The sequence below is a fragment of the Anolis sagrei genome, chromosome 9 (assembly GCF_037176765.1).
Source record: "Anolis sagrei isolate rAnoSag1 chromosome 9, rAnoSag1.mat, whole genome shotgun sequence".
NCBI lineage: Eukaryota > Metazoa > Chordata > Lepidosauria > Squamata > Dactyloidae > Anolis > Anolis sagrei.
The window spans coordinates 31,972,665-31,987,179 of NC_090029.1; the positions used below are offsets into that span (position 1 = coordinate 31,972,665).

General features: G+C 40.2%; 1 protein-coding gene across 3 annotated transcripts in view; it reads right to left on the minus strand.

The window, feature by feature from the left end:
• Positions 1-4,222: 4,222 nt before the first annotated feature.
• Positions 4,223-14,515, minus strand: part of USP8 (ubiquitin specific peptidase 8) — a 47,686-nt gene continuing 37,393 nt past the window's right edge. For all 3 annotated transcript variants that reach the window (XM_060755231.2, XM_067471426.1, XM_060755232.2), the window contains 6 exons: positions 13,966-14,178; positions 11,870-12,080; positions 9,255-9,491; positions 7,256-7,398; positions 6,967-7,099; positions 4,223-5,134 (listed from right to left, as the gene is read on the minus strand). In XM_060755231.2, the coding sequence (XP_060611214.2) occupies positions 4,949-5,134; positions 6,967-7,099; positions 7,256-7,398; positions 9,255-9,491; positions 11,870-12,080; positions 13,966-14,178 (1,123 nt within the window). In that variant the 3' untranslated portion in view covers positions 4,223-4,948. The remainder of the gene's footprint in view (positions 5,135-6,966; positions 7,100-7,255; positions 7,399-9,254; positions 9,492-11,869; positions 12,081-13,965; positions 14,179-14,515) is intronic.

Here is a 14,515-nt window from a genome sequence, read left to right on the forward strand (position 1 = left end):
CTTGCAGCAGCCGAGGATGTGATCTATTGTTTTATCTGCTTCCTTGCAGAGTCTACATTTGGGATCCCAAATGTAGACTCTGCAAGGAAGCAGATGAAACAATAGATCAAATCCTCGGCTGCTGCAAGAAGATGGCGCAGACAGATTCCAAGCAGAGGCATATCACCGTTGCTCAGATGTTTCATTGGAACTGACAGCAATGAAACTTGGCCCAGTTCCTAGTCCTTCTCTCCATTGGTGCCACCCAGGGACACACACTTCTCCCAGCTTTTTAAGCAACTTTAAACACTGCGCTTTTAGAAGTCGACAGGTTACTCCAAAAGCCACGTTGTGACTTCGGAAATCAAGTTCATCATCTGAAAAATGCTTGTCCTTTAAAAACAACATCATTATCGGAAAGAGGTGGAAGTCCAATGGTGCAAGGTGGGTGAATAAGAGAGATGCAGTAGAATTTCAAAGCCACAAGAGCATTCCATTTGGGCATCATGTGGGTTGTGAACTGGTGCATTGTGTTGCAGAAGGCAGACACCTTTGGTGAGCATGCCACATTGCCTCTTGGTTTTGATGGCCTCCCGCAATTTCCGCAGCAGTAAAAATAATAACAAAATTAAACTGAAAATAATAACGAAATGGTGTAGAACAGCAATTCAGCTGGCACATGATTCGAGAAGCATGGTATTCACATCTATGGTGGGAGTGTGAGGAGATCCAAACATTCTGGAATCAAATTTCAAACCAGGTAGAATCACCTACCAAAATAAAATTTGATATAAATATGCAAATTTTGTTAATAGGGATACGAGGGTTAAATGCAAAGTAATGCCTCCCCCCTTCATAACTCCTCAACAGATGGCAGTACTGGTCTGTGGCAGGTACTGGCTTGTTCAGTAGACTCTCCTCTACAGTTCCATTTTGGCGGGAACCCTTAGCATTGAACGGTTGTGTTGTTAAAGTGCGAAGTATGGAACCCTACACAGACAGTCAGTCAATGACACTTAAGCAACTTGCAGTCATTGAATTCTTGACAGCAAAAGGTGTCACCCCAAAGGAGATTCATCAGAGAATGCAAGCTGTTCATGGTGATTGTGTTGATGTGAGTACTGTGTGTCGTTGGGCGAGTCAGTTTAAAGACGTTGAGGTGGGAACATTTGACTTGCGTGACAAACAAAGAGTTGGACGTCCTGTGACAGCAACCACCGAGTTTCCCAAGCAAAAGGTTGACAGATTGATTCAGGACGATCGTTGTATCACTCAGAAATTTCAAGCATAATTGGCATTTTGCAAGAACGTGTGGGTCACATTATTGCTTTGCTTGGCTATCGGAAGATCTGTGCATGATGGGTACCCAGGATGAGAGAACTGTAAGACGCTAGTTGCGGAAACAGAATGTCAACTTCTTCCGTGACAGCTTCAGAAAACTTATTCATCATTGGCAGAAATATATCCAATTGTCTGGTGATTATGTGGAAAAGTGAATAGTGGTAGTTAAAAAGCACATTCTAAGGATTATTTCTGCGATTGATTTATTAAAATATTCTCATCCAAACCTAAGTAATGAAGGTGGAGGGATTACTTTTCATTCAACCCTCGTATATGGTGATATATGAATTAAGGACTAAGACCAAGAATTGATGATGATGATGATGTTTAGAGCAGCACACATAATTGTTGTAGTAGAGCGTGATAGTAACGTTACTACTACTGGTAGAAGGAAGAAGAGGGCTGTGCAGGTGTTGGAGGAGGAGGAGCAGCAAAAGCGGATTAGAGACATATTCATGGCTCCAACTGATTCCGAGTCATAGAATCATAGAATCAAAGAGTTGGAAGAGACCTCATGGGCCATCCAGTCCAACCTCGTGCCAAGAAGCAGGAATGTTGCATTCAAATCACCCCTGACAGATGGCCATCCAGCCCCTGTTTAAAAGCTTCCAAAGAAGGAGCCTCCACCACACTCCGGGGCAGAGAGTTCCACTGCTGAATGGCTCTCACAGTCAGGAAGTTCTTCAGATGGAATCTCCTCTCTTGTAGTTTGAAGCCATTGTTCTGCATCCTAGTCTCCAAGGAAGCAGAAAACAAGCTTGCTCCCTCCTCCCTTTGGCTTCCTCTCACGTATTTATACATGGCTATCCTTCGAGAGTTTCTCAGACTGAAATGGGGGAAGGAGAGGAAAGCAGGGGAGTTGAGCGGGCTACTCAAGAACAAGAATCAGATGAGGAGATCCAAAGAAGCGTATCCGTGATATACTTAGCGCTCCAACAGAAGATGAAGACTTTGTGGGTTTTGAAAGGAGTGGTGGGACTGGGAGTGACGATGGGGAGGAGGATGGTTTAGACTGGACCCGTGTGCAGGAGATTAGGGACATCTGTACTCAGCCTACATCCAGTGATGACTTTGAGGGGTTTGCAGAGGACTGGCAATCTGGGAACACTTGGGAAGACCTAAGTCTTGACAGACGCTGACAAAGGTGGAGAGATGGGAGGCATTGCTCAGCTGCAGGGAATGGGGCAGCCGAAAGTGATGATGAAAGGGTGGGGAGCAGTTCATCCTCTGATGACGAGTTATAGGATATAAGTTGGTTTGAATTCAGTGGGTTTTTGCAGAAGGCAAAGTGTCTTATCGGGTTTGGATCTTTGTAACTGCCATTACTCTCAAGCTTGGGTCCTTGGACTACAGATCTCTGCGTTTCCGTGACTTCTGGCTAGAACTCCGCAAGTGCCGATTTCAACCTCCCCTTTTGACTCTGGACTGTGTTTTGATTATGACTTCGCTTTTTGGACGTAGCTGGACTTCGGACTTCGATTTTGCATGCTCCCACCTTGTTTTCTTGTGCTTTTTGGACCCTTTGAGTTTCAAGCGGATTGCTGTAACTTTTTGTTATCCCAGATTATACTCCGGTATAATCCAGATTATATTTAAGTTGTGTTTTTTGCTTAGTGGTTGCTATAGACCAGTGGTTCACAACCTTCCTAATGCCACGACCCCTTAGTACAGGTCCTCATGTTGTGGTGACCCCCAACCATAATGTTATTTTCATTGCTACTTCACAACTGTAATTTTGCTACTGTTATGAATCGTAATCTAAATATCTGATATGCAGGATGTATTTTCAGTCACTAGACCAAATTTGGCACAAATACCCAATACGCCCAAATTTGAATACTGGTGAGGCTGGGGGTGATTGATTTTGTCATTTGGTAATGCTGGAGTTGCTGGGATTTATAGTTCACCTAAAATCAAAGAGTGTTCTGAACTCCACCAATGATGGAATTGAATCAAACTGGGCACACAAAATTCCCATGACCAAGAGAAAATACTGGGAAGGTCTCGTAGACATTGACCTTGAGTTTTTTTTGGAGTTGTAGTTCACCTACATCCAGAGAACACTGTGTTCTCAAGCAATGATGGATATGGATCAAACTTGGCACAAATACTCAATATGCCCAAATGTGAACACTGGTAGAGTTTGGAGAAAATAGACCTTGCCATTTGGGAGTTGTAATTGTTGTGATTTATAGTTCACCCACAATGAAATAGCATTCTGAACCCCACTGATAAAATTGGACCAAACTTTCCACACAGAACCCCCATGACCAACAGAAAATACTGTTTTCTGATGGTCTTTGGTGACCCCTCTAACACCCCCTCGCGACCCCCACGGGGGTCCCGACCCCCACGTTGAGAGAAACACTGCTATAGACCCTTAGTTTGTGCTAGAGGCACTGAGTTAAGTGTCTCTAAGCCTTTTTTTGTGTTTAATAAACCTTTGTTTGGACCTTTTATACTGTGTTTGGCATTCTTGAGGCTTCTGGATCTTGACAGTAATAGCTTGGGGGTGGAAAGATGAAAATATATGGATGCTTGAGAAATGGTATGAATATGTACGGGACCAAATATGACTGAATATTATGGACATCATAAGAAGCAAAAAAAAAGTCAGACAAACAGAAGAAAATTAAAGAATTTTGGACTCCATTTAACAGATGGTTACAGGTTGTTAAACCAGATGATGAAAGCTGGGAGGAAAAATGGATAGAATGGAAAGAAGGCTCATGAAACGGGAAACAAAAGGATTACGTTGTCAACAGGGAAGGGTGAGGGGAGGGAGAAGGGAATGAAATTATGGTTATGTATAATTTAAATTTAAATAAATAAAATAAACCTGCAAAAAAGGGAAAGAAATGTGGTTCTTGGGTTTGTTATTTAAGCCCAAAACAGACAGACAAAGGTTTTAACAGGCCATTGTATTTTTCAAATAATTAGTCGTTTCAATAAGGTATTTTTTTTTAAATACAGGAGTACATGAAACTCTTATATTAAAAAGTTAAAAAGGAAAGGTCCTCTTCTAGACCACAGACCGAAGGTGTGCAGATAGAGACTATAATTGCTCGAAACAGAAAAAATACAGCTCTGCTCTTTGCTACATAAAAGGACGCAAGGATTTAGGCGGCGCAACCCTCGCCATATTCTAGTCGTTCTCAGAGGACCACAATATCTTTTTTTTATTATATACAGAGTTTGGATGTGCAAGTCTGCAATCGATTATGTACACATACATTCCTACCTGCTGACATCACCCTAAGATATTCACAGTAGTAGAATCAAGCTTAAGGTTAGTGTGAAAAGGCCATAAATGTGGGAGGGGAGAAAATAAAAGAGATATGCTTTGGGCTTCCAGACGTCCTAAACCCAGATAGTTATAGCTAGAGTTACCATTTTGGGAGCATCACTAAAATAAGTTATTTGGGAAACAAACTGTTCAGTATAAAGCAGCAGAGTTATTACCCATTTGGTTTTCAGACTGAAAGCAGTAACACTAGTAGATAATCTTAGCTGGGAAACGGCTGCAGCCGTCGCCCGGCCGAGCCAGGAAACGGTATATTTCAATCCCAGCTCCAGTTGCTACGGTGCATTTATAAAAGAAGGCCAATAATTCCTGAAACGGTTTCTTTTATGTCGCTGCATCAAGGGCTCGCTGTTCAAGAGACGTGTAAAAAAGGATATAGGCGGCTGAGGATTTCACGGAGGAAGTGGAGATCTCCGAGACTTCGTGGTCGTCGAACTTATACCAGCGCTGCTTGGTAGCGTTTTTGCAATAGGCGGTATAGTGCCCTCCGTCCAGCCCTCCATAATGGTTCTACGGAGGAGAGGAAGGGAATTAGGGAAACAGAATACCTTTTTTTGACCTAATATCTACAGTACTGAAAAATAAGGATCAAGTTCCTTAATTTTTATTTATTATTTATTTATTTGGAGTGCTTCTACCCCACCCTTCTCAACCCCCTGGGGGGGGGGGGGGACTCAGGGCGGCTTACGAAAAGCGCAATTAGATGCCTAGCAATTCGCAAAATACAGTACAATATACAATAAACAATACACAAATTTACTATATAATGTCAACAATTATAACTAATTAAAACAATCAAACAGTACACTAGCAGCAATAGAATCATCTTGTGGTCAATGTTCGTCAATTCATAGTCCGTAATCCCATCTAGCATCGTCATTGTCCTTTCCTACTCTGGTCGTCATTGGTCGTCATTGTCCATCTGCCAGCTTACCCGAAGGCCTGGTCCCACATCCAGGTGTTTAGTTTCCTTCTGAAAGCAAGGAGGGATGTTGATGACCTAATCTCCCCCGGGAGTGCATTCCACAGGCGAGGGGCCACCACCGAGAAGGCCCTGTCCCTCGTCCCCACCAGTCTCACTTGTGATAAAGGTGGGGCCGAAAGCAGGGCCTCCCCAGCAGATCTTAAACTCCGAGGTGGGACGTAGAAGGAGATACGTTCGGACAGGTACGTATTTTGGGTAGATTACTGATATTTTGGGTAGATTACTGATATTTTAACAAGTGAATTTGAAGCCTATGCACTGCTACTTAACTAGGCATGTTTAAGTACCGTTAGAATCTCTGTAATTCAGAATAAAGTAAAAAAAATTACCTTTTTGAAGCGATTTCAAAGTTTTTAAGAAAACCAGAAGTCCCTTTGCTTCCCCCCCCCCCCCCATTTTTGTTACGACTCATGAAACGAGTCAGAAATGATTCAGCTTTTCCCTGCTTCTGTTCCCTGGCCTCGGCTCAAGCCACAGAAGCCAGTTTTAAACCAGAAAAGGAAGGAATTTCCTGGCCTCGGCTCAAGCCAAAGAAGCCAGTTTTAAACCAGAGAAGGAATTTCTTCCACTTGCTTTTCCCCGCTTCTGGTCCCTGGCCTCGGCTCAAGCCAGAGAAGCCAGTTTTAAAGCCAGAGAAGCCAGTTCTAAAGCCAGAGAAGCCAGTTTTAAACCAGAAAAGGAATTTCCTGGCTTCAGCTCAAGCCAGAGAAGCCAGTTTTAAACCAGAGAAGGAAAGAATTTCCTCCATTTGCTTTTTCCTGCTTCCTGCTTCTGATCCCTGGCCTCTGCTTAAGCCAGAGAAGCCAATTTTAAACCAGAAAAGGATGGAATTTTCTGGTCTCAGCTCAAGCCAAAGAAGCCGGTTTTAAAGCCAGAGAAGCCAGTTTTAAACTAGAAAAGGAAGGAATTTCCTGGCCTTGGCTAAAGCCAGAGAAGCCAGTTTTAAACCAGAGAAGGAATTTCCTCCATTTGCTTTTCCCGACTTCTGGTCCCTGGTCTCGGCTCAAGCCAGAGAAACCAGTATTAAACCAGAAAAGGAAGGAATTTCCTGGCCTCAGCTTAAGCCAGAGAAACCAGATTTAAACCAGAGAAGGAAGGAATTTCCTCCGCTTGCTTTCCCCCCGCTTCTGGAGTAAAATAACTACTTTGAAAGTAAAGACCACCCAATGAAACAGGAAATAACACTTTCAAACCATTAATGAAAGGATTTGGAAATCTCGGAAGTTTCGAAAAGCTTTGAACATTTTTTTCTGTGAAAATCGGAACTGACTTTAGAATCGAACCACCAGCTACATCGAACTACATACGAAACTAGTTTTGAACTTTTTAAAAAATATAAAACAAGCCTAGTACTTACAGATACAGCAAACAGGTTGTATCTCTTTGAGTTACTCTTTGGGCCAATAACGTATTGCGACAGGTCAAGGCTTTCCAGGGGGAAATCCACGGACGTCTGAAGCTTTTGCTTCCATCGTCCGTCATAGGAAAACCTAGGGAGGCGGCAAAATGCATTAAAATGACACACTGTGGGACCTACTATCAAGAATAATTAAATAATCTTATCTTCTAGACATATAATAAACAGTGAAAATATGTTTGTATGTACATATTTTCCAACATAACTCCCACACAACTCTCGACCTTACCTTTTCAAATGAACTAAAAGCACAGGCGGCAGCTTCCAAATCTCTATTTTTTTCAAAGAGTCTCTTCGGGTTTTGCAATGACTGCAGTAAAATCTATTGTTATCTGTCAGTTTTTCTTCTTTGGAGAACAATCTAAAGCACTCCTAGAGAAAAGGAAATATATATATATAATACAACCTGAAGTAGGGATGTGAATGTTTTTGGGTTCTTAATCCTTTTTCTAGTATTTTTTAACAACCAAAAAGCGAGGCTCCTAATGAGGCCCAGATCTTAAAGTATTTTTAAAGTACCGTATATACTTGAGTATAAGTCGACCCGAATATAAGCTGTGGCACCCAATTTTATCACAAAAAACTGGGAATACTCATTGACTCGAGTATAAGCCGAGGGTGGGAAATACAGCAGTTACTGGTAAATTTGAAAATAAAAATAGATATCAATAAAATTGCATTAATTGAGGCATCAGTAGGTTAAATGTTTTTGAATATTTACATAAAACTGTAATTTAAGACCGTCCAGTTCTGATTAAATCATTATTCTAATCTTCAGTGTAAATGTGCTTATGTATCCCTCCAATAATAATAATAATATAATAATATAAGCAAAGTAAATAATAAGAGTAAAATAACAATAACAATAATAATAAATGTGCTTATGTATCCCTCTAATAATAATAGAGTAAAATAATAATAATAATAATAATAATAATAATAATAATAATAATAATGAAATCCAGCATACATATGTCATTTGCTGTGTCCTACTGTGTTTTTGTGTCAGGATAATAATAATAATAATAATAATAATAATAATAATAATAATAATAACAACAATAAATGTGCTTATATATCCCTCTAATAATAATAGAGTAAAATAATAATAATAATAATAATAATAATAATAATAATGAAATCCAGCATATATATGTCATTTGCTGTGTCCTACTGTGTTTTTGTGTCAGGATAATAATAATAATAATAATAATAATAATAATAATAATAATAATAACAATAAATGTGCTTATATATCCCTCTAATAATAATAGAGTAAAATAATAATAATAATAATAATAATAATAATAATAATAATAATAATGAAATCCAGCATATATATGTCATTTGCTGTGTCATACTGTGTTTTTGTGTCAAGATAATAATAATAATAATAATAATAATAATAATAATAGAGTAAAATAATGGAAATGTAATAACAGTAATAACAGAGTAAAATTATAAATGCAGTAACAATAAAAATAAAGTAAAATAATCAATGTAATAATAATAGAGTAAATAAATAAAAATATTAATAATGTATTGTCGAAGGCTTTCATGGCTGGAATCACTAGGTTCTTGTGGGTTTTTTGGGGCTATAGAGCCATGTTCTAGAGGCATTTCTCCTGACGTTTCGCCTGCATCTATGGCAAGCATCCTCAGAGGTAGTGAGGATGCTTGCCATAGATGCAGGCGAAACGTCAGGAGAAATGCCTCTAGAACATGGCCATATATCCCGAAAAAACCCACAAGAACCTAATATTAATAATAGAGTAAAATAATACATGTAATAAAATAATAATACTGTAGAGTAAAATAATGTAAATATAATAATAATAATAATAATAATAATAATAATAATAATAATAAATATATTAAAATAATTCATGTAATAAAATGATACTAATAACAAAGTAAAGTAATAAATAACCTTGACTCGAGTATAAGTCGAGGGGAACTTTTTCAGCCTAAAAAGGGGCCTGAAAAACTAGGCTTATACTCAAGTATATACAGTACTTTCTTATTTTCATGTTAAGTAGCTGAGGGGGAAAGAAAGGGGCCTGAGGCTGTTAGGAATAGTGGGAATTCAAGTCGAAAACACCCGAAGGACCAAGTTTGCCCATGCCTGCTCTAAACCCATCTTCTTGATTGAAAATACAGCTTCATTTCCAAGAAATACCAGTGAGAAATGGTTTGCTATTGCCTTCACTTCGTTCGTAACCACTCACCTGCAACGTGCATTTGCTAGTGGACGCAAGCGGCAAGGACAAATACATAAAGGCCTCGAAGGTCCGAGACTTTTTATGGCAGGTCAGGCACTGCACCGTGGACTTGAACTGGCCTTGGAAAAGCGCCACGATGATGGACTCGTTGAGCTGCTTGTGCTTGTGCCACGCCAAGTCGGCCGCTTTGGGGTCGTCCAGGTCGTCGTTGTTCTCCTCTTTGTAACGCTTTCTGTTGTCGGCCTGCCAAGTTAGGACAATTAAAATGGTTTAACCACAGTTGTGGCTTACAGGCGTTACATGCTGCTACGGAACGACTGAAGGGAAGCAATACGAACATCCATGCAGACATTTCTAAGATCTATTCAACTGACTCTTGGAGCATTCCTACGAGGAGCGGCTAAAAGAGCTGGGCATGTTTAAGCTGAAGAAGAGAAGGTTGAGAGGAGACAAGATGAGGGCCATGTATTAAAGTGTGAAGGGAAGTCATAGGAAAAAAGGAGCAGAGCTCTACAAAGCCCTAAACGACTCTGGCCCAGTTTACCTGTCTGAACGGATTGTCCCCTATGAGCCATCAAGGCTATTAAGATCTTCTGGGGGGGGGGGGGGGCTGCTCTCGGTCCCACCACCCTCGCAGTCGCGCTTGGTGGGGACAAGAGACAGGGCCTTCTCGGTGGTGGCTCCCCGGCTCTGGAACTCCCTTCCACTGGAGATTCGATCTGCCCCCTCCCTCCTGACTTTCAGGAAATTACTAAAGACCTGGCTCTGGAATGTGGCTTTTGAGGACTGAATCTTTAATGAACTGTGACTACGACTACGACTGCAATTGTATTGACGTTTTGGCCTGGGTAATTGTAATGATGATGTTTTATTGTATTTTACTGTGTTGTTTTAATCCTTAATGATGTTGCACTCGGTTGTATTTGTATATTTTGTAATTGCATATATGCTGTAAACCGACCTGAGTCCCTCGGTTGAGGTGAGAAGGCTGGTATAGAAATCTTCCAAATAAATAATAAATATTATTAGCATAGTACAATATCAATATTACATATTACTATATTGAAAGGCAGGGAGTTTCAGAAAAACATCTACTTCTGCTTCATTGACTATTCTAAAGCCTTTGACTGTGTGGATCATAATAAATTGTGGCAAGTTCTTGGTGGGATGGGCATCCCAAGCCACCTTGTCTCTCTCCTGAGGAATCTGTACAAGGACCGAGGAGGAGCAACAGTCAGAACTGACCACGGAACAACAGACTGGTTCAAGATTGGGAAAGGCATACGGCAAGGCTGCATCCTCTCACCCAACCATTTTAACTTGTATGCAGAAGACATAATGCGATGTGCGGGGCTGGATGAATGCAAAGCTGGGGTGAAAATTGCTGGAAGAAACATTAACAACCTCAGATATGCAGATGACACCACTCTGATGGCCGAAAGCGAGGAGGAGCTGAGGAGCCTTCTAATCAAGGTGAAAGAAGAAAGCGCAAAAGCCGGGTTGCAGCTAAACGTCAAAAAAACCAAGATTATGGCAACAAGAATGATTGACAACTGGGAAATAGAGGGAGAAACCGTGGAGGCCGTGACAGACTTTGTATTTCTAGGTGCAAAGATTACTGCACATGCAGACTGTGGCCAGGAAATCAGAAGACGCTTCCTTCTTGGGAGGAGAGCAATGTCCAGTCTCAATAAAATAGTAAAGAGTAGAGACATCAGACTGGCAACAAAGATCCATTGCCTCGTCAAAGCCATGGTATTCCCTGTAGCAACCTACGGATGTGAGAGCTGGACCTTAGGGAAGGCTGAGCGAAGGAAGATCGATGCTTTTGAGCTGTGGTGTTGGAGGAAAGTCCTGAGAGTGCCTTGGACTGCGAGAAGATCCAACCAGTCCATCCTCCAGGAAATAAAGCCCGACTGCTCACTGGAGGGAAAGATACTAGAGACAAAGTTGAAGTACTTTGGCCACATCATGAGGAGACAGCAAAGCCTAGAGAAGACAATTATGCTGGGGAAAGTGGAAGGCAAAAGGAAGAGGGGCCGACCAAGGGCAAGATGGATGGATGGCATCCTTGAAGTGACTGGACTGACCTTGAGGGAGCTGGGGGTGGTAACGGCCGACAGGGAGCTCTGGCGTGGGCTGGTCCATGAGGTCACGAAGAGTCGGAGACGACTTAACGAATGAACAACAAAATATTGTACTATACCATTATATTGTAATATTATTAGTAATATTACATATAATATAAAATATAAAATATATAATTATAATTTTATTATTATTATTATTATTATTATTATATTGTATTACATTATAATATTATAAATATTATATGTATATACAATGTATTATATTATTTTATATTATATTATATTATTAGCATAGCACAAGATATATACATAGACAAGATATATAGAAGTACTCTATAGCCATCTCAACTCGAGTTCCTGGAAGTTGATCTCATTGACATTCTATCAAATTGTCATTGAGAGAATATCTAACTCTACATGGAGAAGAGTATTGTGTTCTGCTTATTCAATGTGCGGTTTGGGGCAATGTGTGAAGCCTTATGCCACTGGTTTGCAATTCTCCCCTTCCGATGAATTGTGCAACAAACTTACTTTATTCAAGTCTTCATGGAGGTCATCCATCAAAAACAAAAGCAGCTCTTGAGAGTCCTGCTGACTGTACCCTGCAAATTGGTCATTGATCTTCCCAATGGTCATCTTGAAGTCTTTGGGACTGATATATCGGTATTGTCCAGCCCAGAGGGCTTTCATGATGATGCCAAACTCCTCTGCCACCTCACCTTTGTGCCCCAGGAAATTTGACCTGCAATTGACACAAGAACTTGACGGCTGATGCTTTTAAGGCAGAAAAAAATACGAAACTTTAATTCTACAAGAATTATGAGTCTATATTTCACCGATACTGGAGAATACTTATCTAGCTGTTCAGGGCTTTACAACAGTGGTTCTCATCCTTGACGTCGCCACGGATCCCCCCTCCCTCCTTAAATACCTTTTGCAGCCACAGACCCCCAAGACTTAACTCAACATTTAAAGCACTAGACTGCGTCAAAAATTATTTCAATTTCCTTCGGAGGGTCCTTCAAATTTGGAGAAGGGTTTATAAGTAGTTATGCTAATGCGCACACTTCTATGATAATATTTTCATTAAAATAAAACCAACTGCTGTTCTGGGCCAGAGTGAAGAGAGAGGGGGCCGGGGACAGTTCCATCTTATCTCCTGCACATGTCATCAGTTGGGGACCCCCCTCCCCAGCACCAACTGCTGTTCTGGGTCAGATTGAAGAGAGGGGGGCCAGAAGACAGTTCCACCTTGTCTCCTGCATATGTCATCAGTTGGGGACCCCTCCCCCTGGCACCAACTGCCGATCTGTGCCAGAGTGAAGAGAGAGGGGCCAGAGGACAGTTCCTTCTTTTCCCCTGCATATGTCATCAGTTGGGGGCCCCTCCGCCCCCAGCACCAACTGCTGTTCTGGGTCAGAGTGAAGAGAGAGGGGGCCAGGGGACAGTTCCTTCTTGTCTCCTGCATAGGTCATCAGTTGGGGACCCCTCCCCCAGCACCAATTGCTGTTCTGGGTCAGAGTGAAGAGAGAGGGGGCCAGGAGACAGTTCCATCTTATCTCCTGCATATGTCATTAGTTGGGGACCCCTCCTCCCAGCACCAACTGCTGCTCTGGCCCAGAGTGAAGAGAGAGGGGGCCAGAAGACAGTTCTACCTTGTCTCCTCTGCTATGCTAATAATGTAATGTAATGTAATATGATATATTGTATATGCATAAAATATTTATAATATTATAATGTAATACAATATAATACTAACAATAATATGATATAATTATATATTTTATATTACATGTAATATTACTAATAATATTACAATATAATGGTATAGTACAATATAGTAATATTTAATACTAATCTTATACTATGCTAATAATATAATATATTGTATGTATATATATCTTGTAAGCCGCTTTAAGTCCCCATTAGGGTGAGAAGGGCGGCATAGAAATGCCGTAAACAAACAAACAAACAAATAAATAAATGATTCCATACCAATTTAAAACAATAATATCAACCCTAATAACACTATGCAACACAATGTTTGTTCCTTGGTTACAAAATGTCATTTCTTTTTTAAAATTAATTTTTATAATTTCCAAAGGTTTACAGTGAAAGTGGGAGAACAATGTGATTGTTTTAGAGAGAAAGATGGAAAAGGAAAGTGACATTTCTTGATTGGTTCCATCATAAAAAAACATGGGAAAAGTTTACTAAACTGAAAAAACATTGTTTTTGCAGGACATCCTGCAGCATATTTTTCAATGAATATTTCATAATCTCAATCAATTCAACATAATTTGTGGAAGCCACAAATACAACTACTTGTTCACTAGTTTCTTCATTTGGATTTAACTGCAAAAAATCTCAACATTTCTTCAATCCTTCACCGACACTCTAATCCTGATAATTAACAGGATCTTTTTCAAAGTTCATGATGAGATACGCTATCTTAAGTATACACAAATACACTGAAGTTCCATGATGAGAAAAAGATTACCTAAATAACCTTTAAAAAATATTAGAATTTCACTAGAGACCCATCTTAATAGACATGTTGCAATAACAAGTTCTGCAGTCAAGCGTAAATCAATGAAAGCAACTCAATACAATAAAAAATACATTACCGGTTGATATCAACTTGATAATAATTTCTGTTGAAGTAATCCGCTAGATGTGGGGCATTACACAGGCATTGTAAGATGGAGTTCATATAGCAAGTATTTCCTAAATTTCGAAGGCCTGTGAGCGCTGGTCCCATTCCCCCAAAGACAGGGTTGAGATTACGAATCTGAGATGCAGAAAGCCTTGAGATTTCAGCTTTGGGATAGCTTACTGGTCTGAAAAAGGAAAACAATAATGCTAGAATAATGTAACATACAATGGTTAACTTTTTAGAAAAGTTTATGATTGTGATTTTAACATTTACACAAATGATTAGCCGCTTGCAGAAAGGACAGAGAGTTTATCTATGCTGACGATCATGCCATCACCGCTCAAGCATGGAGCTTTGAACATAAGCTCTCCAAAGCTCTAGGTGCTCTTACTGCCTATTACAGGGAAAACCAGCTGATTCCTAATCTATCTAAAACACAGACGTGTGCTTTTCATCTTAAGAACAGACAAGCATTTCGAGCTCTGAGGACTACCTGCAAAGGAATCCCACTGGAGCATTGC